The 23236-nt window shown below is 45.3% G+C and overlaps 1 protein-coding gene across 2 annotated transcripts; it reads left to right on the top strand.

The window, feature by feature from the left end:
• The first annotated feature begins 19340 nt into the window (after positions 1–19340).
• On the top strand, positions 19341–21409 carry AMER2 (APC membrane recruitment protein 2). 2 transcript variants are annotated; one of them, XM_061374629.1, is made up of 2 exons: positions 19430–20360; positions 20535–21409. In XM_061374629.1, the coding sequence occupies exons 1-2, from the start codon at positions 19541–19543 to the stop codon at positions 21395–21397; spliced, it is 1683 nt and encodes a 560-aa protein (XP_061230613.1). In that variant the 5' UTR covers positions 19430–19540; the 3' UTR covers positions 21398–21409. The 2 variants fall into 2 exon arrangements, with proteins under 2 accessions (XP_061230614.1, XP_061230613.1); XM_061374630.1 differs by having other exon boundaries at positions 19341–21409.
• The last annotated feature ends 1827 nt before the right edge of the window (positions 21410–23236 follow it).

Here is a 23236-nt window from a genome sequence, read left to right as displayed (position 1 = left end):
TCCAGGGATGGGGCAGCCACAACTTCTCTGGGCAACCTGGTCCAGTGCCTCACCATGTCTAATCTCAATCTCCCCTCTGTCAGTTTAAAGCCATTTCTCCATGTCCTGTCACTACATGCTCTTGTAAATGTCCCTCTCCAGCTTTCTTGTTGGTCCTTTTAGGTGCTGGAGCTGCTATAAAGTCTCCCTAGAGCCTGCTCTTTTCCAGGCTGAAATGGCCCAACTCTCTCAGCCTTTCTCCATAGGAGAGGTGCTCCAGCCCTTGGAGCATCTTTGTGCCCTCCTCTGAATTTGCTCCCTCTTGTGCTGGGGCCCCCAGAGCTGAATGCAGCAGGTGGGGGTCTCACAAGAGCAGAGTAGAGGAGGAGAATCACCTCCCTCAACCTGCTGCTCACACTGTGCGTAGAATGTATGCTCTGCACTCTGCTAGATTCCCTCGTAGGCAAGAGGGAGAAAGATATTTCCAGGAAGCTGTCCATATAGCCTGTTTTAGACCCCTAACTCACTTCAGATTTCCCTTGACTGACTATGAAGGATGAGCCATGTCTGAAAAATTACTGGTCCCCTAGGGGCTAAACCAGCTCCAGGCTCTTCTGTGACACGCAGGGGCAGCATGAAGCCCATGGGTAGTGTCTTGTGTCAGTGCCTGCCTTTACCAGCTCACTCAGTAAAGCCACGTGTAACTCTGCCTTTGTTCTTCCTGCAGCTGCCAGTATGAATGTAGGGGCACCTCCCTACCCTGTCCCTACTGCCATGGCCTGGGACTCTCTGTGAGAAGGGCAAGGGGGCTGTCAGCTCTGGGGACCTGGGCCTGGACCCTCTGCTATGGAGGTGAGCCCTGGACAGCACAAAAGCTCTGGTTTGGGTTTATGTGGCAAATAAGGCTGTCTGAAGTATAACATTCCTTGTTTCCTGCTGGTTGGGATGTGCCTGAATGGGGAGCGTGAACAATTATCATACGGGTGTGTGAAGATTTAATGGCAAAACACCTGAGTCCTTTGCATGTGACAATGCCTGTTGTGCCTAATGGCTATGGATTTATAGCAGTGGTCCTACAGATGATGTCCTGCTGCTCCCTGCACTAGTTTAATGCTGTTGGTTATCCTCAGCTCTCAACAACTTGAAGAGGTTTTGTAGGTGTGCAGTGCTTTAGAAACTAGGACCTCTGAAGGAAAATAAGCAAGAACTTGATTAGCACTCTTCAACATACGTGACAGCTGATCTTTTTCTACTTCAGCTCCCTTTCTTCAAGAGCCATAAACCTTACATATTTACTTAAATGAATGCACATTTTCCCTCTTACTCTTACTAGCACACCTGACATCTCTTCTGCATGTAGTATCTAAACATGATCTGTTTTTCATATCTGTAAATGAGTTTCTCATTCATGCTGTATATAAACCCAGTCAGGTTGGATCTCCAGTGTTTTCAGCATCAGCTTACACTATACTGTGCCCTTTCCTAATATCCTTAATCTCTGCTTCTGACAAACAAAAGTGACCTACTTTATTTTTCTGCCTTCGGAAAAAAAAAAGCAAAGTGCATGTGGTCGAGCAGCAGCTGCTGTTCCCTCACATCAAGGAAAGAGCTGTAGTGCCCGTGGTTCAGAGCTTCGCTAAACCCATCCTTGCTTTTGCATCCCACTCTATGAGTGTGGGCACTTGCTGCAGCCCTATTTCTGCTGATGGTGTTTGGGTGCCATCAGCCAGGTCTGGACAAAACAGTGGAGAAGGACTGCCTGCAGATGGAAGAGTTAATTACAGGGAAAGTGGACGTGGGGGCTGCAATCCTCTGTTAGTGCTCCCTGATGCAGTGATGACTCCTGCTCGCACAGCCAGGAACATGCCTACAGGTCTTGAACATGTGCTGTATATCGTGCTCTTCCTCTTTGGCCTCCACCTGAGCTACCAGTTATTTGGAAAATATGTTAGAAGTAGGGGCCATTGCATTGCATTCACTTTGCAATATGAGTTAGGGTGTCTTTCCTATGGCTCCCTCCTCTTCTTCCCTTTCTGCAGTGGATGTTAGTGTCGGCGCTGACTCATCAACCTGCTTCCTTCATGGACATCTTCCACTGTCCACAGGAGCTCCAGTACTTCACAAGACTGTCATACAGTGATGAGTGCTAAGCACCAAAATAGAAAATCAATAGGCTACAAGCAGTCTCCTCCCACAAGTGCTTTTGAAAATCTTCCCCACAACCTTTTGCATCAACACTAACCAGATTTCACCTAGAAATCTGCTGCACTTAATCTCCCTGAGTACGTCTCTAGCACTCCTCTCTCATCCCCAACTTAAGCTCCCTTATTGACAGATGCAAACACACAAACAACTTTTCCCCCACTTCCCCCCCTCCGAATCCTCCATTGTTCAAACCCAACATATGACGACAGCTCTGGCAGGGCTGTACCCGTCCTGCTTGCACTCAAAGCAGTGAATGGTTCAGAATAGGAGGATGGAGCTTTGCTCCTGCCTGGCTTTCACAGAGCTTCTTGTGAGAGACAGCCAGGCAGCCCATGGTCTTGTATTTGGGGGGCTTCCCTGTGAAGCCATGGCATGTATCTGCACAATTGCACTGTAACGGCTGGATGTTTTAGCCTTGGCTGGCTTTAATGCTGTCTTCAAGTTATTGTTTCAAAGCTGCCTGATGCAACATCAAAGCAGCAGCCCAGACAAAGCACATTCAGGCTGGCAGCTGGGGTGGAAAGAGGGAAAATTAGCAACAGAGCAATCGTGCAGGATGGTTTTTCTTTTGCTTCAGTGGGAGTGAAGGGCACGCCGGAGAAGCGTGCTGCTGGAAGGAACTTTATAGTTGTGAGCCTGGCTAGAGAGAAGATCCAGCCCATCTCAGAATGCAATTAACTGCCTTTCTCCCTCACTTCCAGCCCCCAAACCTTTCTAGTACATATTGTTTGGAAGTGTTAGAAGGAATATTTGGACTAGGGCAACAGCATGAAGTGTTAACAGGGTATCTGAGATAAAGGCATGGGCTCTTTTGTGTAGTAGAAAGAGATGAGTAAGCTGAGAATCCCAACAAGAACTGATCTCCATTTCAGATCTTGTTTAAGAGACTAATTATGGAATATTTCAGCCCTAATTAAACGTGCAATCAAGGGCAAATAGGCACAGCCCTACAACAACCTAACAAATATAAAAATGGAGCAGACTGTATTTTGGTACTTGGAAAGCAAGAAACAGACACAGCCTCTTACAGCTGTCACGCAGGTGAAAGCAGTAACAACAAGAAAAAATGTCTCAATACATTAACCTACAACTCCTGCAGTAATGAGGAACTAATGACCTTCTACAGCCATAATTGCAGTGAGTTTTGTAGGCACCAGGAGGTCTCATGCTGATTATCCTTCCACTTGCACATCATCCATTTAAGAAATCTAAATTGCTATAAAAACATTAATTTACTTTATTACTAATCTCTTACATAGCTGGAGAAGCAGAAACCTGTGTACTGCAATGATGTGCCTGTGTTCTTCCACAAAAGCCGTGAAAGGAAAAGTAATAGAGTAAATTGAATCTTGACATTCAGGTGTTCTTTGAAGATTTAAGGAAGGATCTCTGTAAACACACAAAAAAACCCCACCCTAGATGAAGTGATATTGCAAATTTAAGTGATTGAGAAAGATGATTCCAGGCTGGCAGCTCTTGGGATTGAGGTTTTGTTTTTCACTGAATTCTTGGGAATCCCTTGTTGATGCTCCAAGCCTTCGTCTCTTAGAAAACCTGGCAGTTCTGCGGGTTTTAATTTTTAAATGAAATTGTCTGTCACAGACACATCAGTTTGGCTCTCTGACTTCTGCAGTTACTCAAATCACACATGGCCATTGCATCAATTTTGTTCTCAACCAAGGGATATACACATACATATGTGTGTGTTACACATTAAGGGTTTCTGATGCCCTTTTCGCAGAATCACAGATTGGTTTGGGTTGGAAGGGACCTTAGAGCTCATCCAGTTCTAACCCCCTTCCATGGGCAGGAACACCTTCCACTAGACCAGGTTGCCTAAACTCCCGTCCAGTCTGGCCTTGAACACTGCCAGGGATGGGGCATGACAGCTTCCCTGGGCAACCTGTGCCAGTGTGTCACCACCCTCATAGTGAGGAATTTCTTTCTGATATCTGTCCTAAGTTTTCCCTGTTTAAGTTTTAACCCATTACTCCTTGTCCTGTTGCTACAGTCCGTGATGAAGAGTCCGTCTCTCACATCCCTGTAGTCCCCCTTCAGACACTGGAAGGCTGCTATGAGGTCTCCACGCAGCCTTCTCCAGGCTGAACAGCCCTAGCTTTCTCAGCCTATCTTCATACAGGAGGTGCTCCAGCTCCCTTATCAGCTCCAGAGAGAAATGGCATGGCTGCCTTTGCAGTGTGGCCATGGTGGTGATGACTTTTCCATTCATGTGTGTGCTGGAGAAGCTGCTGGTTTTGGTTACAGATGCCCCTGTTCCTCTGTTTTGAGTTGCCACAGGTACTTGGGGATCATCTTCGGATGCAGTACTGCAGCATGGCTGTTCCGGCCCTTTGCTTGCCTTTCCAGACCATCTATTTAATGTCTGCATCTTTCCTCAGGCCCAGTTGTTACTCAGACTTCTGTTGCACACTGGGTTGTTCTCCCCTGCCCTTTGCTTGTTATTCCTGGTCCTCTCTTGGTCTTGTTCCTTTTTTATAACTGGCTCCTTTTGGGCACTGCATTTTATCCTCTGCTCCTGGATGTGGTCTTCAAAAACACTTGTTCTTTCGCGTTTCTTCTTTCTTGCCTCAAAGAAATGAAAGTGTGTGCTGCTTTTGAGGACAAGAATATGAAGTGTCTGTGTTTGAAAATAATCTTGAACACTGTCTGTGGGGAAAAAAAAAGTGAACAAATTGCCTGTGTCACACTCAATCTTTGAAGGGTATCAAGGATAACTCTAATTTTACAGGGTATATTTTTCCCTCAATGGATTTTTGAAGAACTTGAGAAATGGCCTAAATAAGGAAGTGATCAGAAACAGAAATCCGATGAATGGGTTACCTGGGACTTCTTGTGAAGCTCAGCCACTTCCAACGCTGCCAGATTCCTTTCTTGTTGGTGTTGTCTTTTAACAACAGTAAGAGTAAACTATGAGATAAAGATCTGGAAGGGCCAGAAGATCCGTGATTGGTGAGTTGAACTAGCTCACAGCAGTAACAATACCTTTGTGTTCAGACATGGCAATAAAGACCCCAGCTGGAATTTGGCTCATGGCAGGCAAACCCAAGAGCCCTTTGAGCGTTACAGAGGACTCAAATAGTCTTAGTTCTCGCAAAAATAAGGTGTTTTTTTTCCAAGCTCAATTCAGTTATAACACAACTATCCTGGCCAGATTAGTTTGCCCTTGCCTGGAAAGGACAAACGAGAAAGGCAGGAGAGGCTTTTTGCTTCTTATCTTCATGCAACACTACCTGCAAGCTCAAGGATAATTAATTTCCTTCATTTCCAGCCATGATCAGAAAGCAGTGTGGAGTGATGGCTCAGTCACTTCTCATGGGACAAAGTAGCCTAAGGGGTGCTCTCCTCCTGCTCCAGCCATGGCAGCAAGGTGCCTCCTCTGTTTGGAAAGTATGTAATTTCTTATTTAGTACGTAATTTCTTATTTAGTATGTAATATTCTCATATAGAAAGTACTTTCTATAACTCAGTAACATCCACTCTTTTTATGTGTGAGGTAACCCCATTTTTCCTGCTTGTTAATGACAAAGTATCACCCTGGGATAAAGACCCCCCAAAAAAGTGTGAGGTGTATCAAACACAGCCCAGGAGGCTCCCAGAAGTGTCATGTATACTAGGAAGAATGCATTTGGCATCTCCCTCCATGCTGTCTACAGCTTTCTTTTTCTCTTAGCTGCTTCCCATGGAGGTGCTCAGCTCCTCTTGGAGAGGGCCCTCTCCAGCATCCCCACACAGAAATGTGTAGTCTTGCTGCTCTGCTTTGGTCTTTGGCTCAGGCTTTGCCGACCTGGCTGAGTTAAGTCAGCTGGTATTTTTGTATTGTGACTTTGATCTTTGGTGCTTTCATTTGACTGTTTATTAACATGCTTCAATGCAAAGGTAGGCACTCAGATTACAGTTATACATTATCTAGATCCATACTTCTCACTTGAAAATGCATTCATGTAAATTACTGGCAAGTGAAGCTTTCTGCATCTGATAATGCTGTCTTACACAACCAGGTCCCCAGGGTTCTGCTTGATCCTGGTGTTACACATGTGGTATAAAAATAACTACATTTAAAACCTCTGCCTTTGCAATTTAGCCCAGTAGTATGATTGTCCAGCTATGGCTTACAGCAGGAACCCCTCAGTAAAGAGAAACACACTGAACAAAGATTCGTAGTGGCATGTTCTAGTCTTCTCTCTTTCAAACAAGGAGACTGAAAAACATGTTGCCATGTGAAATGAAGGTGGATGAAAGTGTTTGATTATTGCTTCCTGCCATTTTGACAGTATCCTGTGTCATTCTTGTTCTCTTTAATTCTCACCAAGAATAAAATAAACATGAAAAATTATGCACAAACACCTTATCACAAGATAATAATTCACCATCTGGTGCTAAGATCCTTAACATTTTCAGAAACCTCTTGAAAATACTATACACTCTCAACTGGTAGCAGGTTAATGCAGTTCCTTAGTGTAAATTGCTTTTCACTTTTGATGTTCAGAGAAACTTCTCTGGAAATCTTTATCCCTAGGTAGAAGCAAATAGTTTGCAATGCTTTATTATAATTTGACATCTATAATGGTCAGTGTACAAAACCAAATTAAGGGTCTTACAAGAAGTACCCTGTCAATACTATAAATGATTAATATAAAAGCATCATTCCCTTAAAATGCTTCACCATATTTGCAGTGCAAAAGACAAGCTGGATGCTGGAGTCACACCAAATATACATTAGTACTCTGTGCTACTGTGTTCTGCTATCCTTATTTTATATGCCTTCCTATAACTGTCTAAGTACTTTCTAGTTGTTCAGTAAGGAACCTAATCTATGTGATTTGGTCTTTATCTTACTCTTTCCATTTTATGGGAGCAATGGAGCGTTTAGTAGGGTTTGTTTTCTTTAGGATACACAAAAGTATCTATTTACACTGGAGAAAAAACAGAGAGAGAAAGTGTACCTTGCACCTGGGACAGAGATTTGTAAGGCTGAACATCTCCAGTCCCCAGGAGATTGTATTCCTGAGGCAATTGGGCTCACTGATTTCCAAGGGCACTGAGTTGAGCCCTTCCTGAGAACTGCCTTGGAGTCAGCATATTTAGGTTTTCAAATGCCTGTAACAATTAACAAGATCAAACCCTCCTGCCTTGGTGAAATAGCATCCTACCTCTGTGGTTAAAATCTTCCTAGAGAACTGAAGAAGCACAGATTTAAGCTGATTTACAACAGCTTTAATTAAAACTCAGTTAAACTGGTTCACATTCAACATTCAGCAGATAAATGCACAATCCATACTTAATTACCGTAGTGCAGTTAATGCCCTCTCCTGCACCAACAGGTGGTGGGCTCGTGCTGATGAGAAGAGCTTTGGGGTGCAGGGCTCTGCCAGGATGCTCCAGCCCCTGGCTCACTTCTCCTCTCATGTGCCACCCTCGAGCTCTCTCTGCCCTCTCCCCACACCTTGCTGAGGCTCGCTGACCCGGGCAGCAGCTGCAGAGTGTGGGGAAATCAGGCAGGGAGCCCAGTGCCACCCAGCAGGGCTGCTGCTAAGAAGCTGCTTGTTCGGTCACAGGGCAGTGGAGGCTGGTGGAGCCCGGCACTTCCTGCAGCCATATGGCAGCTCCAGGGGCTCCCTGGCACAGCCCCCAGCAAATCCTCTTAGTTCTGCTTCACCTTCTTTCTTGCCTCTTTGATGTCGTGTTTGCCTTGGTCCCTGCTCCAGTCTCAGTTCCCAGGCTCTCATAGTCAGGTGGCTGTGTGCCAGAGCTCTCACGGCTGCACCATGGCTCAAGGATGGGGCATTAGGGTTGTATCTGCTTTTTGCACAGGGTCCTGGCTGGTGTTGAGACAACAGGAGCAAAATGGCCCACAGTCATGTCATTAAACCCTCTTGCCCCCCAGACCAAGTGGCTGCATCCAAACTACATTGCTCTGATATACCTATCATAGGCACCTAACTGAGATGAGCTTAAGAAGAGCAAGAAGTGCACTTTGTAATGAAGGGCACTGGCTGGTAGCAAAAGCCAGGCAAGAAGAACTTAAATCTGCTGCTAACACTGATCCTCCTCTTCAATACCTCAGTAAAGCATCTATTTGTCTCCATGTGTCACAGGCAAACAATAAACCCAAACCTGTTTTCCTGATGCTGTTATGAGGATTTTTGTTAAAATTTGTATCAAGAAAATGAAAAGCAGCAAATAAAATGTTCTTATGTAGAATGGAGGGAGGTGCACAGCCTTATGTAGCAGAAAAGCTGCATTCACATTAACAACAAGTTGTTGTTCTGAAAAATCTAGGTAAGAAAACAAAACTTCCTGCTGATCTCTTTTCAGTTTTGAAGCAGCAATAAAAAAACATCTGCTAAAGCTAATGACTGCATTTGCATAGATCACATGTGACAATCCAGCACACAACAGGGTGTCCTGCCATGTAGACAACAAGTTAGGAGGGTGATGCACTTGTTTGGCATTTGTTGCCAGAAGTCAGCTACGCTTCTACAACAATAGTGTCAGCTCATTTAGAGAAGGGCTTTGCCTGACAGCTCCAGAGAAAACCACTGATTCCCTCTGAAAGGTGTAGGGCTGTCTCCTGCTAATTGTGGAGCAGGGAAAATAGCTTTCATGGTGGCACCCATCCAAACCCCTTGGCTCTGGAGTGGTTTGGGGGAGGAATCCAACTCTGCTGGGCTCAGGATAAGTGAGGCTGAGCCCTGATCCTCAGCATCATGGGCATGGGGCTGGCCGCAGGCAACACTGGGTGACTGTGCACAGCCCTGCTGTCCGCCGGAGGGCTGGCGCCTGTCATGGGGCATAGTGGCTGGGTGCCATGTTGAGTTGGAGGGGGAAAAAGGGTTCCTTTGTGTTTTCAGCACAGTGGTTGAATTTTATGGCATCACTTTGTTATTCTTGCAGTGTTGGCTATGGACAAATACAAGACGACAATTTATAACCTAAAGCAAACTGGCTCTGATATGGTGCTACTCCTTTTCATTTTGCTTAATTGGGCTAACAGAAAAAGACAACAGCTGCAATGGTGGGAATGAAAAATGCCATTGCTTGTCCTGCTTTTGACAGCAATCAGCCTGACAAGAGATTATCAATTGATCTAAGTGTTAGTGAAGGATGCAGTTTGTTGTCTATTTATCCTCTTTACTACGGCACAGCTACAATTGCACTTCAAAAAACTAATATAGAGACTTGTTCTGAGAGAGAGTAAGCACTTAGATGTGTTTAAGTAAGACAAGAGTGCAAAAAGGAGAAGACTCTCTCTTAGAAAAAATGCCTTGGGACTTCTGTGTGTTCAGATAAGTACAAATGTGTGCACGTGTGTGTCATCAAGTAAAAAGAAACACTGGCCATAGGCACATGTTTTTTGAGGAAGAAAACAAGGTCATTTTCTGAAGCTCGTTTCTTCCAAGACTGCAGATCTGACAATCACAGAGTGCTTCTTTCTGGCCTGGTAATCCACGAGTTCAGGCACAGCCCTGCAGCCACCTGTCAGCCTATTTTTGTGAGTCTCCATGGAAAAACTCCATGAAAAAGAGTGGATGATCTTGACTGTCCCATCTCATACGTATGACAACTTTTGGATTGGCATGTAGTTTTACCATTGAGTTTTTCTGGGAGCAGGGAATGATATACCCTGGACAGGAGTCAAGAGAAATGGGCTTTCCCTATCCAGCAAGTGACACCAGGCAAACCTGTGGTGCTGGTTTCCAGTTTGCTCGCCCCTGGCCCCAGTCCAGCACTGTGGAGCTTGGTGGAAGCCTTGCAGTTGTCCTTGACAGAGGCTGAATTCAACTACTGTGTGTGGAAGCATCTGAGGAGAGCCCTCCAGGTCCCAAGGAGCTGGGGATGCTTGCTGTGCATCCTAGGAACCCTTCCAGCCAACTCAAAGGGCCTAATCCTACATTTCTTACAAGCTCCTTGTGCAAATGGTGCTTCTCTGGAAGCCTGTTTTGTCCGAGCAGGAAGAAGAGCAGGAGCAGAAGCCGCAGCCATTATTCCTCCTGGTTCTAATCTATTCTTAACTGAACTGTACTCCTTAGATATTTTAGTAAAACTGTCATAAATCAACACCCACTGCTTCGTTTTTCTTAGTGATGAAAAAAAGGGAAAAGACAAAAGTGAAAAGCTGTCCTGTAGCTGACATTCAGTTGGAATTGATCGAGCAATCTGCTGTCAGAACAACAGCTCTTGTCAAAAATAGCCCTCTGGATAAAACCTCTGGTGTTATTTGGATCACGGGTACCACACAATGCTCTGCAGTGAGAGCAGGCGTCAGAGACCAATATTAAAGAGATCAGTGAATGTGAGGTGTTGGAAATGAATCATGTGCATCTCTACGAGCTACCAGCTTCCTTATGACTGCCTCCAACCAAGGAGGTCACTGATGTGTACCAAGGCATCATTTTTAGAAAGAACAAGCAGTGTTAGATTTATTTAGAAACTCTCACATCTCTGAGGAACTGAGAACCGAAATCCAGGCTGCACTGAGCCTTTCACATGGTGTAACTTTGACCTGAGTCCCAGTCCTGCAAACTTCCAACCATCTTAGTAACATCCCAGGTGCAAGAAATAGTCATTGCCACGTGCCCATGCATTCAGCAATGCACCTGCTTGCATTAGAGATGATGTAAAATGATTTATTTTTGTGTAACAATGCTATCTCTAAATGGAAAAAATGTTGGCTGATATTTTTGGGAAAGGGAGGAAATAACTTAAAATCCGCGAATGCTGAAATATTTGGAGAAGGTCTGATTTGAGCAAACTTACATGGTTTTCTCGGAGTATTTAACTTGGGCTCAGAGCTTTTAGGAAAAGATTTACCTTATCCACTTACACTGACATGTAAAACAGCTCAAGTAAAGTGCACCCTAATACCTGTTTTTTGCCACATTAGAGAGAGGGGATTTAAGCTCCCTAGCTGGGATGCAACTGTTTACCCTGCAGCTGGTTACAGCATGAGGAGATGAAACCCACCCTTTGGTTTGAAACAGATGGAAACCGCTGGTTCCTACAGGTGTGCAAGGCATGGCCTAGTTTTTATAGCATCTTACATTTAGCCCTTATGGAAGCTGCTGAGGCATACCCTGTTTCAAATACAATATATATATAGTGTCTATCTGCTTAAGAGCAGCTCATATAAGAATAGTTGCGGTTTTGGGGCTTCTGAAAAAATCTTGACAGTGAATTCTGTCATTGGTTTTGGAAACTTGTCATAATAAAAAGCACAATTATGTCTCTCTTCTACTACCATGTTCCAAGGCCCAGGTTTAATCCAAAAGCTTTTCAGTAGCTCTCTCACAGCCTGTGTGTTTCACACGTGCTCTGGTGTCCTCTATCTTTCATGTATGGCCTCCAAGTCCTTTCACCTGAGCCCAAAGACATCCATGCACAACCAGGGGCTGGTTGCTGTATGGACAGTGAAATGAGGGGAGAGAAGGAAAATGAGACACAGCACACCTGAAATCAAACTAGTAATGAATGGAGAAGTATTCCTTATTTTAATAAAAAGGACAAGTAATATGATCACATCTATCTAGGTATCCTGTCTAGGGAGGCTAAATCTTTAATTAAGGGCCTGATTCTGGCTTTTACATCCATTAACAGTAATCATTTCTGATGAAGTCAATGGAAAGGACTGAGATAGTACAAGTGTGAGGAAAAACTCAGGCACCTCCAATGTGATGGAAGTGTTTTGAAGGCTTATCTCTCAGTAAAAATGTTACCATCATCCGAAAATGATTCTCAACAGTTTGAAAAACACATTCTGTCTTACTATTCCCCATTGTCCCCCTAATCTGTTTACACTCTTGTTTGGGCTTTTAATTAAAGGTAGCAGGGAAGACCCATCCCTCCTATGGTACTACTGTCAGTCAGTCACAATTAGAAATGTATATATTGAAAAAAAGGTTATATTATGCCCGGGATATTGCATGCATCCAAAGAAGAAAGTCAATGGCTATATATCCACGCAAAATCCCACGTTTACAGGATTTGTTTGGTTTCAACATTCCTCTTTTCAGTTCAGTATATGGAAGAAAATAAACTCCGCGTTTCCAGTAATTACAGTCCAAGTAAATCTGGGATTGGGCTGGGCTAATTCTCAGACATTCTAGCTACAGTGTTACAGCAGGATTAGTCTGGAGGGTTTTGTTTTGTTTTTTTTAAAGCAGAAGGGTAGGGCACTAACATATTATTAATTAGGAGTAAATCTGTCCCTTGGGGGACTGCATGCACTGCCTGCATTTTTAATTTGTATTTAGCTTTAAGACAGATGACAGATATTTTCCCCCTTTCAGTGTCTCAGTTGCTTCCTTATTTCCCTGTAATCCTTTTGTTTTGCATTGGGAAGAACTGCTGGGTAACAGAGATTGAATGCAGACGATCATTTTTTTCAGTCTGTTGGCTGAAGTGGAAAATAACTCAATAATTTTATTTCAGGTTAAACTCGTGTTTCGCTTCTTTTTTTTTTTTTGGGGGGGGGAATTACTGTTATTTTCCTATTTTGCTATTTTAAACAGCAAAACATAAGCCATTTACATGGAAAAATTGCATAAACAAAAAAGCCCTACAAAAATCTTCAGTGCAATACTATAACTTCATCCTTTCTCAGCCCAGCCTATTCACTTGGTTTCACAAACCCCATGATTGGTTTGCTCAACCTGAACATCCTTGTCTTGCTGAACTTTTTTCTGCCCTATAAAATTGCACCCAGAAGGGATTCTGGGCCTGAGTGACACTAATAAAAGAGAACCTCACAGTGGCCACAGGATTCCTTTCACATGCAAAGGTGTTGCTGACCTCTGCTGCAGGGATGTTATGTGTGAGAACAAGAAGTGAAGTCCTCACTAGCGGGTCTCTGGTCTAATACAGTCTTCCAGTCTGATGAAATGGGACTTCTTCCCATTTGGGTAAACTGGATGAGTGTTTAAATACGTGGTTATTTTTAGTTTCCTCCACATTCATGGTGCAGAATGGCACGATCATTGCCTGTTCAAGAATCTGTGGCTCAGCTCCTGTTTGGTGTCATTCCTTGAAGATGTAGAGGACATTTTGGTTACTTACATTGCACAGTTCTGCAGTGGGCATTTCCAAATTCTGTCTGTTTGTGGGGTTCAGACATAATTTTCTGAAAATAGACACCAGGTCTCTATTTTGAGAAACAGGTCTTGTTCTGCTCACTGTACACTTCCCAGCACTGCAGCTCTTTGGCCAGTAAGACAGAGTAATGACAGCTTATTATCTCCCAGGAGATTGGAGATACACTTTACAGGGACATGCGCATCTCCCAGTCATTGTAATCTTTGTTATCTGCACATTCCACTGATACCAGATATTGGTTTTTTGTGTGTTAATCAGGCAGTTTCTGGTGAGCAGGAAGCCTGTGTGGAGATGACAGGCTGATAGAGTACAGGAAACTCACTTTATTCCTCATCTTTTACTTGCCATTCATTATTCTTTCTTCCATGTGTTGTTTTTTCTAGATTCCTTTAAGAACCTTTTCCCTGAGACTTCCCCAAGTTTGAGCTGCCTGAGAGTGAGCATCAGCCAGGATCTGACCATGATGAACTGCACATTTATGCACTATATACCTACAGCTGGGGAGAGTTTGTCTGGCAAAAAAGGATGTAGAAAATTGCCTGACCTGGGAAAACAGAAGGAGGAATAACAAAGCAAATGGCCCCAAGAGCATCCTAGCTGGTGCTGCATGGGCTGGAGAGGGAAGAAAGAAATACCCGGTATTAGAGGACATGGATCTGTTAGGAGGCAACTGCAAACAAGTGGCAAATGTTAGAAATCCAGATGCTTTTTCCCTCTACCTGTATGAGCAGAACCTTCCAACCTTCCACTGTATGTATGTTACATCAAGAAAGCTCATGTAGAAAATAAGAGGGATGCTTTAATCCGCCATTTCTTTTTGCGATTCTGGTTTTAGCTGTTCTCTTTTATTAGTCCTTCTGGTTCTGTAAGCAGATCTTAAGGTATCAACATCACTTATGTCTTCCTTAATGAGCCCATTGATTTTGTAATCCAGTAAACAGCATCTCTTCCATTTCCTGATACTGTAATGCACTGAAGAATTCATCTGTGAACTAGTTAACCATGTAAGAAGAAACTGCAGTGTTTGAAGTAACTTTTCAGCAGTGGGCCTGGTTTCCCTGTGAAGCTGTTATTGCTCTGGGCCTCCCTGTACTTCAGTTTTAGACCCTGGCATGGTAGTTGTCTATAGCTTTTTAAAAGCCTGCTGACTTTCTCCCATCACCAGCTAGGGCCCGGATGCATTGTGCCAGCCAATGTTTTGCAATTCATTTTCTGTAATTCAGATTCACTGCTTAGCATTAGGAAGACCTACCAGTTTTACATTGATGTAGCATCTTCCAGCCCCATGAATTATATATACACTATAGTATATGCAACGGTAGAAATACAGAGAATGTAGAGAATGCTAACCAGAAATAAAACAAGACAAAAAAGGTAAAGAACTTCAGCAGAAAATGGGTAAACTAGATTAAAACTGAGCACATCCTAGGTATGATGTTGAGAGGGCTTCTCCTGACTCTCTGGAGTCCCAGAGGCTGCTTAGAAGTGAAGCATGAAGTGAAAAATTCCCTCAGGGATGTTTCAGATACCTCTGTCCTGTCACTCTGTGCTCAGTGCTCCCCTTCAGCCCATGAGGCAACCTTGAAACACCAAAAGACTCTGTGGCTTCTGTCAAAATGAGAGACAAGACGGTTTTAGCTGTCACTTCCATCACTGATTCATACTTGATGAATCCTAGGATTTTGATTCAGTATTCATCTGTGCCATGCACTGTAGTCTCCGGGGGAACTAAGAGCATCTGCTGGGTGTAATCACTGGGGAAAAGAAGGGTGAGGCTGGCTTGTAATTATTGCTGCTGCTGTTTCACCTGATGGCTCAAGCTCTGGGGCTGCCCCAGTGGCTCCAGCACTCCATAGGATGTGAGGCTGGGACAGGACTGTGGCGCCTGCGGGTTGCTTGAGAAGGCACCTTTGGCTGAAATGAACAGAACAGTGGCTTCCTGAGGATTGCAGCAGCACAGGGCAGTGGTAGAGCCAAGGCTGGGGTCTCGACCAGCAGTTTCTGGCAGGAACCTTCAGCAACTAGCCCAAAGAAAGCTGTAGGGTATGTCCAGGGAATTAGGAGAGGATAGCCTTCACCTCAAAGTCCTTAATTTCTATTAAAAAGTGTATAGTTATAAATGTTTTCTATATAGGTATATAAGTATACCTATATATTATACCTATTTTTATACATATATAGGTATATAGGTATTTTTTATACATGTTTTTTAAGTTACTTTTTCCAAATGATTTTATTATATAGTGTTTCTAGTCTGTTTTTCTTCATTTGTATTCATTCTAAAGGTGAAAAAATCCACCTTTGAAAACATTTCTTCCACAAAACATTTTAGGCATCCGCTTCAGCTGGAATATATGTCCTGGCATAGCTGTGCTGTGCAGCTTGGCATGGGATCTCTTCCACTGTTCCAGACACCCTTCAGGCTAAACCAGATGAGGGGGGATGCAGTAGAAGCAGCTCTCGCACCACAGCTGCTCTGCTGCCTCTTGTCTGCAGGTCATCAAGAGCTCCCAGCTGATTGTGGAGTCTCTTTGAGCTTTTAAACTAGCGCTCCTCATTAGTTTCCACTCTGCAAGGTGTCGTTGGTCTTTCTTCCCCCTTGCCAGGAAGACAGAGTTACAATATTTTTCACTGTCAGAAGCAGGCTTCAATTCCAGACATATACAGATGAAGGGAAGCCATAAAGAAATCCCTACCAGAACTCAGGGAGCTGAATTTTTAAGCCTCTGAGAAAACCAGTAAGGAGTAGGTATTGCTTACATAGGCTTTGTGCGAGCTTCCTCTAACGTAAACCCAGAAAGAATACAGAAGGACCATGTGGAAGAAAATATCTCTGGCTCCATTTCATCCAGCTCCACTCCATCCTTTTCCAGAAACCACCCTTGCTCACCTGGGAAGGCCGTTCACACAGCCGATCCCAGATCCCTAGACATTTTTGCATGAATGACATTTGCTTCCAGGGGAAATCCCAGGCAAAAGCAGGGGGAACCAAGAGGGCAAGGGAATGCCACTGAACCCTCTGTGTGAAGTTCCCATCACACATGAGGATGTGGGCATAACGGATGTGGCAGAGAACATTTTCTTCCAACCTCTTTGATCATACAACACTTGGGTGTCCAAACATCCCTAGATGTAAGAATTATTTTTCATGAATATAACCGTCTTTCAGCATTACTCTTCTTCAGTTACAAGTTGATGATTTTTTGGTCTAAAGCTTTTGCTGTTGACAAAGCATGTCATGAGCTCATAGATGTCTTCAGGGTAAAACAAAATAATAAAAAAGAAAATAAAAAAATGGGAATATGTCAGTTGTCACTTTCAAAGTTCAATGCTTTAACATCTCATTTTAGAATGGCAACTCATTTCCAGAGGTACCACAAGGTTATCTAAATTATCTTTTTAAATGTGCAAAAAGGATTGAAACCAAATGTGTTGGGGATAAAATCAATTTGTCACAACATTTCTAAATAGTAATTTCAGGCTGACCTCAAGTCACTTTTCTCTATTAACACTTGGACTTTAAATTGAGTGATAAACAAGCTGAAAGTCCACCCTTTCTATCATGTCTGAAGATATTCACACAACAAAGAAAGAGGGCACAGTAACTTGGCTGTTCCATACAGCTGTGAAGCATTAAGTCATCCGTTCTCTGCCATTTGTATCTCTGTGCCTCTTTCCTTTAGACTCAGTGCTTGTAAGAACTAGTGAAATATAAAGGATAGCTGAAATGTAGCAAAACAGCAGTATGGAAGTGCAAAAATTGTTAAGTTCAGCCATGTGTCCAAGCCTTACTTTTTAGCATTTTCCCCCCACTTTTTCCCAAGATACAGGACCAGGTTTTGTTCTTTCAAATTTCTAAAGGAAAAGGTTCTGTGTATTTGCATTTGCACAAGAGCATTTGGTATTTTCTCTTTTTTTATCACATTTACTTCATCTGCCTAAAGAAAACAAATAGTATGAAGTGATGGGGAAGCCCATGGCGTACCACAACTGATGGAGGCACAATCAAGGTGAACAACTTAGATCTACAGGTCTTGATTCTTCTCTGAGATCTGGTCTCTATGGCTTCTGGGTGCTGGGTATAAACTGTGCTCTGTAAAATGTAACCCTCTACTCCTCCAGCCAAAATCTTGGTTTCTGTCTCATCTGTCCTTTCCTGTGTCTCTTTCAGAAGGCAGGAGAGACCTGTATGTTGAATGATGTGCTCTTATTGCTCTTATTGAAAGCTTCTAATTCTGAATGCAAATGGCACTTTTTATACATGAACAGAAAAAGGACTAAATTCACTGGATAAATTATTCACAACAGATAATTCAACCTGCTCTCGTGGGAGATTGCAATGAATGTCTGATGATGTTAACCCCCCCTCACCCCCCAACTAATTCTTTCAAGTCAATGGCAAAACCTTTTACTGACTTCAAAGGGAGCAGAACCTAGCCCCAAGCCAGAGGGCCAACATATGACTTATCTTTAGTGGTTCCCACTTGCATTTAGAGCTAAAACCCAGACAAGTGTTTGTGTTTTGAGGAGCCTGGACTAATGCTGTGCAGCAAAGGCAGGCTGCCAGGGCACATGCATTATCACAGCTCCAGCTGAAAGCAGGTCTGCTCTGCAGCCGTGGCGCAGAGCATTGCCCCCGAGCCGAAATAACCCTGCCTCAAGAGAAGTGAAGTGCTGCAGTGAAGGTGGTGTTTAGCACGTTTGGAGCTTAGGGCAGGTTAATTTGGCCAGGTTTGTCTAGTTTTGAGAAACAACCTCATTGCTCCCCACAGCTTCCAGAGGAGGGGAGGGCAAGAAGGAGGTGCTGAGCTCTTCTCCCTGGTATTCAGTGACAGGATGTGTGGGAAAAGTTCAAAGCTGCACCAGGGGAGGTTTAGTGCCGGTGCTGCTGGCTGCAGTCCCTGACTGCAGCACACTATGGGCATGGTTTGGATTCCGTGACTATGCACAGTGGATGCAGGGTCTAGGGAAAGGCTGGTGTGGGTGCTGCTGCTGTGCTTCCCCTCCATGGCAGAGAAGACAGAATCATAAAATCATAGAATCAACTAGATTGGAAAAGACCTTTAAGATCATCAAGTCCAACCTTTACTCCACCACTGCCAAGACCACCAATGAACTGTACCACTGAGGGCCTCATTTACATGTTTTTTGAACACTTCCAGGGATGGTGATTCCACCACTTCCCTGGGCATTCTGTCCCAATGCCTGATCACCCTTTCTGTGAAGAAATCTTTCCTAATATATGATATAAACCTCCCTTGGTACATCTTGAGGCCAATACCTCTTGTCCTATCATTTGTTACTTGGGGGAAGAGATCAACAGCCACCTCACTACAGCCTCCTTTCAGGTAGCCGTAGAGAGCAATAAGGTCCCCCCTGAGCCTCCTTTCCTTCAGACTAAACACCTGCCGGTCCCTCAGCTGTTCCTCATCACACTTGTGCTCCAGACCCTTCACCAGCTTCATTGCCCTTCTCTGGACCTGCTCCAGCACCTCAATGTCTCTCTTGTAGTGAGGAACCGAGAACTGAACACAGATTTGAGATGAAGCCTCACCAGTGCCAAGTACAGGGCGTGATCACTGCCCTGGTCCTGATGCCACACCGTTACTGACACAAGCCAGGATGCTGTTGCCTTACTTGGCTACCTGGTGCCGTCCCGGTGAGGTGGGATAGAGAAAAGCAAGGTGTGGGGAGAGTGAAGGTGTCATCTTTTGTCTCGGCCCCTGGGGGTGTGTACCTCGCGGGTTCGGTGTGGGTGTCCCTGCCACGTGGTGCATTGGCACCTGCACACCATGTGCCCCCCGTCCTCCACTGCCTCCCGCTTTCTCTGGGCGCTACTGGCGCATCGCATCGCCTCGCGCCCTACGCGGTGCCCTACGCGGTGCCCTCGCCGCGCACCTGAGAGGGGAGGCAGCGGCGGGCCGGGCTGCGGCGGGCCGTCCCCCAGCGCCGAGCGCAGGCCGTGCCCGCTTGGGGCGGGCGGAGCGGCGGCGGGGGCTCGGTTATGTAAGGCCTGCGGGAGGGCGGCGGCGGGGCGCTGCGGTGGAGCAGGTTGGTCCGGGGTGGGCGCCGGCGGCCTGGCGCAGGCCCGCGGCGGAGGAAGAGCGGCTTATCCACATCCACCCCTCCTCCGGGTTGCCATGGAGACGGGCGGGCGGCGGCGGCGGCGGCGGGGCTGTCAGTGAGGGATCGCACCGGGAACCGGGGCGGCGGCGCAGGGGAGGCCGCGGCGGCGGCGGCGGCAGACATGGACTCTCAGTGTGACTGTGCCGAGCCTCTGGCCGCCGAGCAGCCGTCGGGGAGGATTAACAAAACCGCCTTCAAACTGTTCAAGAGGAGGAAGTCCGGGGGCACCATGCCGAGCATCTTCGGGGTGAGGAGCAAAGGCGGGGAGGGGAAGGGTGCCGGCAAAGCGGGCATGGTGCGGAGCCGGACGCACGACGGCTTGGCCGACGCCGTGCTGGAGAGCAGCAAGAAGGAGGAACCGGGCGGCGGCGACCCTCAGAACCGGGAGCCGCAGAGCCGGCCGGGCGGCAGCCTCGGCGTGTCCGCCGGCAGCTCGGTGGCCAAGTCGCACAGCTTCTTCTCCCTGCTGCGGAAGAACGGCAGGCCGGAGAACAGCAAGGCGGAGAGCGCAGAGCAGCGGGCAGGCGGCAGACAAAAGAAGGGGCTGAAAGGCATCTTCAGCAGCATGCGATGGCACAGAAAGGACAAAAATGGCAAGGATGAGAGGGGGGAAACCTCGGAGATCCAGTCCGGCCTTATTATGCCGGGGTCTCTGACTGCCAGCCTGGAGTGCATCAAAGAGGAGACGCCAAAACCTTTGTCTGAAACTCCGAGCAGCGCAGGAGACGCGGGGCTGGACGCGCCGCGGGAGAAGCGCAGCGGAGAGGCACTCGCCGCGGCCCAGGAGGAGGCCGGGGCGGGCGGTGGGGAGCCGCGGGACAGCAGCCCCCCGGCCCGGGAGGACCCAGCCGCTGCTGGAAGGCGACCCGAGGAGCTCTGCCACGAGCGACCGGACCCGGGCGCCGGAGAGGTTGGGACTGCGAAGGATGCGGCCATAACAGGTGACATTCCAATAACGACTATCCCCCCTGTTGCACCTCACTGTGATAGCGGTCAAGAGACGGCAGCCGCCCCTGACCCTTCCTCTGTTGATCCACCCTCAGAGCAATCGATTGATCGTATTTGTTTGATGTTTGCTGACGTGACTTCACTGAAAAGCTTTGACTCTCTTACAGGCTGCGGAGATATTATTGCGGACCATGAGGAGGATGTGGGCAGCGGGAGTGGCAGCTGCGAGAAGAGCACCCCCGGGGCTGGCAAGCTGGGTGCCTCCAAGAAGCACCCGACCATGGTGACCTACCAGGGAGGAGGGGAGGAGATGGCCAGCCCAGACCAGGTGGATGACACCTGCCTGCAGGAGTTCTGGGACATGCTGTCACAGACAGAGGAGACCCCAACAGGAGGTGGAGGAGGCACAAAGAAACCCGAGGGGTTGAAGGAGAGCCGAGGTGCTGAGGGGGCCCAGAGCAGGGCAGTGGGGAAACGTGGTGGCCTCCACCAGATCCCTATTCACCTCAACCATAAAGAGGAGCAGAAAGGCAGGGAGAAGGAGCCACATGAAGGTGTCCCAAATAGCGATGAGGGCTACTGGGATTCCACCACCCCTGGTCCTGAGGAAGACAGTTCCACAAGCATCCAGAAGGAGACTATCCCCAGGGACAGCTACAGTGGGGATGCTCTCTATGACCTCTATGCTGAGCCGGATGAGAACCCACCAGCAGCGCCTACAGTGGAAGAGGTCACCTGTGTGCCACGCTCCAAGCCTGTGTCTCCAATAACAACCACACTGAAAACACCCTCAGGCACAGTGAAGGACTCCAAGATACCCATCAGCATTAAACACCTTTCATCACATTCTGCCAGCCATGGAGCAGATACCAGTAACAGCCATCACGTCGCACACCATCACCTGGCCAAAAGCGAGATGCACAGAACAAAAATCCCTGTCTCTAAAGTACTAGTACGGCGGGTCAGTAACAGGGGCTTAGCAGGGACAACAGTGAAAGCTGCCACGTACCACGACAGTGCCAAAAAGTAGTTGAATAAGAGGGTGAAAGTCTGTGTAGGAGACCACAGATAATGAATTAGTTTTGCATCACCTTGAAGAAAGGCACCTAAAAGGCTTACTTCACTGTACCCTACGGGCCTCCGCTTCTGAATCCCTTCTTATGAGACTGTATGGCTGAATATAAAAAGTCGACTTCTTTTTGAGCACTTTTTTTTTTACATTTGTATCTTTTTTCTGCAGCACTAAACACTGGGGAGGTTCATTTTTACATGCCTTTTTGGAAGCAGGACTTGGATTATGAGCCTAATCCTTCCTCACGCAGAGCAGTGCCATGAGTTCTTCAAGGGTACAGTTACAAAAGGAGCGACATGAGAGGTTCTCCAATACACTTATCTTTTAATCTTTTCTGGGGGAGGAGTGGAAGGTGGGTGCCTGGCTCCCAGAATTATGTTTGCTCTACAAGATGTTGGAAAAAATGCCAAGCAAAAAACCAGCCACCCTAACAGGTATTTTGCCTGCTGTAGGAAGGAGAGCACTGCTCAGCAGCAGACTTGATTGACTTGTGTGCAGTAGATAACTAAAGGAGTTAAGTGGACTTGTCTAACAGGAAACACATTTTTGTTCGTCTGGTTGGTTTTGATCTGGTCTAATGTAAATGGGTAACAGAGACACCTGACATAGGTTCAGATGTTTACATCGATACTTGTCCAATAACACATACAATCAGGTTCAGGGAAACATTTTACTAAATGCCAATATATACACACTGTTCGCATTTATACCGTAACTTGCTCGCCGTGTGTAAATATATACATATTTTAGCAGATTTAGTCGATGCTACAGATTTTTATATTAAAAAAAATCACCTGTCTGTATTATCTAGAGTTTAAGCAAAAGCTAGTTTTTATAGGTAGATAATTTTACAGTTCTAAAATGATAGAACTTTGTGTAAGTACCTTAAATTAGAGCAAAACTCTGTTTTGTATGGGCTCATACATCCCCAGATAAGTAAATCTGAAGTGCTGATTTTATTCCAGTGGCACATTCCATGAGTAAGAGCTGAGGTTCTGCCAACACTGCCACTGCAAACCTCTATTTTCAGGGGTTTGGACAAAGTTGCTCTGGGCTTAAACCTTACAGAGAAGGAACCCAGGAAAGAAACATGGTTTTTAATTAGTATTTTTTAAAATATATAAAATTAGTTTTTGACTATTTAAAGAAAGTTTGGGTTCTCGTTGTTTTTTATTTTCATTCTTAATAATGTCAGAATAATTTTACTTTAAGAGAGAAAAAGAAATACGGTAAGCTAGTGACACATAAAGTGGTCTGATGAGCTTGGATCTTAAGAGAAATGTATTAATGGCCAGGACATTTTTGAGTAGTGGCTACTGTACATGGGCATTGACAACATGTCAAAGAAATTTATTAAGGTTTTAATGTGCCTGAGGACATATTTTTATGATACACTGAAAAAGCTCCAAAATCATTGAAGTCTAAAGGTAAATATTATGTATTTACAAAATATTTTGATATAAGTATTTAATCATCAGACCACAGTTAATATAAAATATATGATCCAGTGTATCTGAAAAATAATATACATTTTTAAAATAGATGTGTCTATATTATGCAGAGAATCCTAAATTCACATAATTGAAGCTAATGGGTCTGATCTTACATAGCAGTTGGTTTTATTGTCTCTTAAACAGAAAGAAAAAGAAGGAAAATAAATATACAGAATATAAATTTGAAGGATATTAAGGTTAAAGATAAACCATAAAAAGCTATGAAATACCATAATAAGAATTGTATATATGTATATGTGTGGTTCACTGGGGAAATGACATCCTAGTCACTAGGGTAAAATTG

This window comes from Neopsephotus bourkii, unplaced genomic scaffold (assembly GCF_033783945.1).
Source record: "Neopsephotus bourkii isolate Nb327-2 ecotype Australia unplaced genomic scaffold, CSIRO-AGI_Nbou_v1 NB_1638, whole genome shotgun sequence".
Classification (NCBI taxonomy): domain Eukaryota; kingdom Metazoa; phylum Chordata; class Aves; order Psittaciformes; family Psittacidae; genus Neopsephotus; species Neopsephotus bourkii.
Note: the sequence above shows the minus strand (reverse complement) of the source record. Positions and strands in the feature narration are given on the sequence as shown.

What these genes read in the sequence shown, in the direction of transcription:
- AMER2 (XM_061374630.1), top strand. Translation starts at nt 19,541, where the DNA reads ATGGACTCTCAGTGTGACTGTGCCGAGCCTCTGGCCGCCGAGCAGCCG.